The sequence below is a fragment of the Populus euphratica genome, unplaced genomic scaffold, assembly GCF_000495115.2.
Source record: "Populus euphratica unplaced genomic scaffold, PopEup_1.0 scaffold2240.1, whole genome shotgun sequence".
Lineage (NCBI taxonomy): Eukaryota > Viridiplantae > Streptophyta > Magnoliopsida > Malpighiales > Salicaceae > Populus > Populus euphratica.
Window position 1 is genome coordinate 5331 of NW_011502068.1, and position 3562 is coordinate 8892.

At 36.5% G+C, this 3562-nt stretch overlaps 1 protein-coding gene across 1 annotated transcript; it reads right to left on the minus strand.

Moving 5' to 3' along the window:
• Window positions 1-260: 260 nt before the first annotated feature.
• LOC105118796 (uncharacterized) lies at window positions 261-2812 on the minus strand. Its single transcript, XM_011016838.1, has one exon. The coding sequence runs from the start codon at window positions 2460-2462 to the stop codon at window positions 573-575; it is 1890 nt and encodes a 629-aa protein (XP_011015140.1). The 5' UTR covers window positions 2463-2812; the 3' UTR covers window positions 261-572.
• Between the last annotated feature and the right edge of the window lie 750 nt (window positions 2813-3562).

Genomic DNA, 3562 nt, shown 5'->3' on the forward strand with positions numbered 1-3562 from the left:
TTCTTTACCAAAGCACATTCCATCTCTCGTTTTTGTTTTCTGGTTGGCAAACTAAGCATCGTGAGTTTGAAGGAGATGTTAAATAATATTTATGTAGTCTTATTTATTAAGGGTAAGATAGTACTTTCAGTTTAATCTATATATACTTTATTTGTATTTAGATTAAGTCTAAGTATTCATAATATACATATTATTCAGAATTCTAATTTTTTTTTTTGTGTTTGATCTTAATTATTGTAATTATAATTAACAATAATTACAGTAGATCATGATAATAGATTCTATAGCTATTGTCTTTCAAAATTTCCAGCATCTCATAATATATACCTTTGTACAACATTGCATCTATAAACAAATAAAGAATCCCAATCCTAACTGAAAGTGTGGCGTGAACCAACATGTGAAAATCACTACGTCTTGAATTTACCTCCAAATGCCCGCAGCCCATATCAACATAAATTTTTAGCTTTGCCTGCAACTCCTTGCACTGACTAGTTCTGCAAAGCTGGCAACAGTGCTCCTCACTGTTTATAGACAGCCAAAAAGAATAAATCAACCACCTCCTTCACTTGCTATTTTGAACACAGAGCATTGAGCAGCACATGAGCCAACATGAGGTCGACAAAATACTGGTGGCCAATTTCACCATCCCTCCACTTCATCTTAGCTGGACCTCTGCCATAGTGTACTCCGTCATTGCAACGATTGTCAAAATGCCATGGAAAAGTCATATCGAAGTCATCTATCACTCCAGTAACCAACCCAGCTTGCCTAAATTTCTCCAAAGCAACCCAATTATATACCTCCATCTTGTTCGGATTAAATTGCAGAGTCCTTGCATACCCACCGGTGGCCACCGTTGTCCGGTAAAAGATGAGTGGAACTGCCAAACCTCTCCGCCTCACTGAATCCATAACTTCTTTCCAGAATGATGCTGCATAGTCAGCTCCCGCCATATATGATCTCAAATTTCGCCAATGCACACCATCATGTAAACCTGAATTCATGATTATAGTGTCTGGCAACGTGTCCTCTGAGAAGTACTTCTTCAACAAATCCCTAAATCCTTCATCTGCCAAGGAATTAAATCCTTCATAATTCAGTGTTTCATTCCAATGACCATTGAAAATGCTAGTAATCCGAACAGTCTGAGAAGCATCATTCGGGTTTGAAAAGTTCATATCAAACCGTCTAGGAACTGATGGTATTTGAGGCAAATCCAACACAAAATTGAGCATGTTTCTTATAGTATCAACATGATTTGAATCACCCCAAAAGAAAATCCACCGATTCTTCAAGCAATTCCAAGAAGAATCAGCTGAAAACAGCCTAAATGAACAATGACTAGAATACACCCAGCCATTACTCTCTAACATCCCTAAAGAACCACTACACCAAGGACTTTGGCATGGAAAATCTGGCGCGAGACAGCGGTAACGGCCATCATTACTAATTTGACAGCCATCATTTTTACCATACCTAGTCCACCTTCCTAACCAAAGATCTCTAATGAAATCAGATTTTTGACAAGTTTTAATCTTTGGCAATTGAGTGTGACCTTTAACAAACTTGATTTGAAACTTACGCAATTGTTTATCAAACGCAAATCTCCACGGTGAAAATTTAAGACCTTCAAAATGCCTATAGAGCAAAATAACAGTAAGATTATAATCACCAGCAAAATCAGGATGAACTTGAAGCGAAATAGAGTAAGACCCATTTCCAAAATCTCTGACTAAAGGCCTTGATTTCCATGTCTCCCCTGAAAGATCGGTCTCAAAATAATCTCCACCTAAACAAACAAGATTCTTGGACTCATCCAGTGCTTGAAAACCAAATTCATGACGATCACCAGCTGTCAACTCAATCGAATCTTTATCATCCAATCCAGGAATCACGATCTCCACTGTACGTGACTCTCTACAAGGCTCCCCTCCGGAGGCTAACCATCTTGAAAGAAGATATGCAGTCAAGTTTGGCTCCAATTCAGTTAATACCCACTTCACATTACCACCTGATTGATGCCTTCCTGGGGCTGGATTCTCCAAAACTCCATCTGAATGATTCTGAGGAAAAGAAACATTCTTGTCGTTGTTTAGTACCATGTTAAATCTAGGAGGGGCACTGGTATTATTGTTGTTGGTCTCTTGGGCTAATGTGGTGTCTGCTGTGACGTTCTTTGTGATTGTAGAGAAGTTTTGAAGGGTTTGTTGCTGCTGCTGCTGCTGCTGCTGCTTCTGCTCATTTAGATTTGTGAGAGGGTGTTGTGTGTGAGGAATAATGGTCAAATATTGCTTGGTGAACCTTCTTGATTCCACAACGCTTTTAATGGTACCGCCATCCATGCTACAAAGAACAACCATGACAAGGAAAACAAAAGCTGCGAGCATGTGAAGACGCCATTGAAGCACAAAGTATGAACGGTAAAAAAGCCATGATTGGTTCTCTCCCTTTTCAGGCATATCTGCTAAGAAAAAACACAAGAAAAGAAACAAAAGAAAGAGAAATTTGACAAAAACAAGTAGTATGCAAGGAAAGAGTTTTGTCTGGGAGACTATTATTTGACGACAAGAAGTCTAAATTGCACAACACACAAGAACGATTTAATCTTCTTCTAAAAAAACAATAAGCCTCGATTTTCTCAAGATGATACACAAAGGAGGAGGTGTTGGAGGCTTACCTATTATTATTATTATTAGAAGCCCTTTTGAGAGCTGAAATTTTCTCTGTCAACCGAAAACGAAGGCAATGCTGTTATTATTAGTAGCAAATTCAGCAGTAGATTTTGCCTTTTTCATTTCTTTTCTTTTCTGTCCTTTCTTTTATTAGTTCTATCTGCCTGTCCGTTGTTACAATTGTCAAGGCAAAGAAAGTGAATAACACGGGGTTCGTTGTTAAACTGGAAAAGTCGTGTAGTTTGTAGACAGATAAATTCCCTTCAAGTGGCAGTCAATTCGGTTAACAATTATATCACAATCTAAATGAACTCGTGATGTTAAGTGTTTTAGGTGTTAAGAGAACAAATATTATATTTTAGGGTATTCAAACAAGAGAATAATGATAATGAAAGACAGTAGAGAGGTATAATATGAAAATGATAAATTTAAATATGAAAACATGTCATCATTGGATGATAAAGAAGAAGATGAGTTAATATTTTTAACTAAGGACTATAGTTATAGGATGTACACTTTAGGTTTAGATCAAGAAAGATAAAAATGATAGGAAAAGGAATACATTTTTTATACAAAATACTATATATAAAATAAGATGTGTTGTTTAATTATAGATATTGAAAAATGTGCTAATGTGGCTAGCATTATTTTTATTACTAAACTAAATTTATGTATTGCTAAGCATACTAGACCTTATAGAATGCAATGGTTGAATGATAGTAATGAAGTAAAATTGACTAAGCAGGTTGTAATTTCATTTTCGATTAAAAAGTATGTTAATAAAGTTTTGTGTGATGTAGTATCATTAACTCGCAAGTGCACGAGTGTGCGATGTAGCAATTAACTCGGTAAGATCGAGGTCATATCCACAGAGAGCTAGATCTGGA

What these genes read in the sequence shown, in the direction of transcription:
- LOC105118796 (XM_011016838.1), bottom strand. Translation starts at nt 2,462, where the DNA reads ATGCCTGAAAAGGGAGAGAACCAATCATGGCTTTTTTACCGTTCATAC.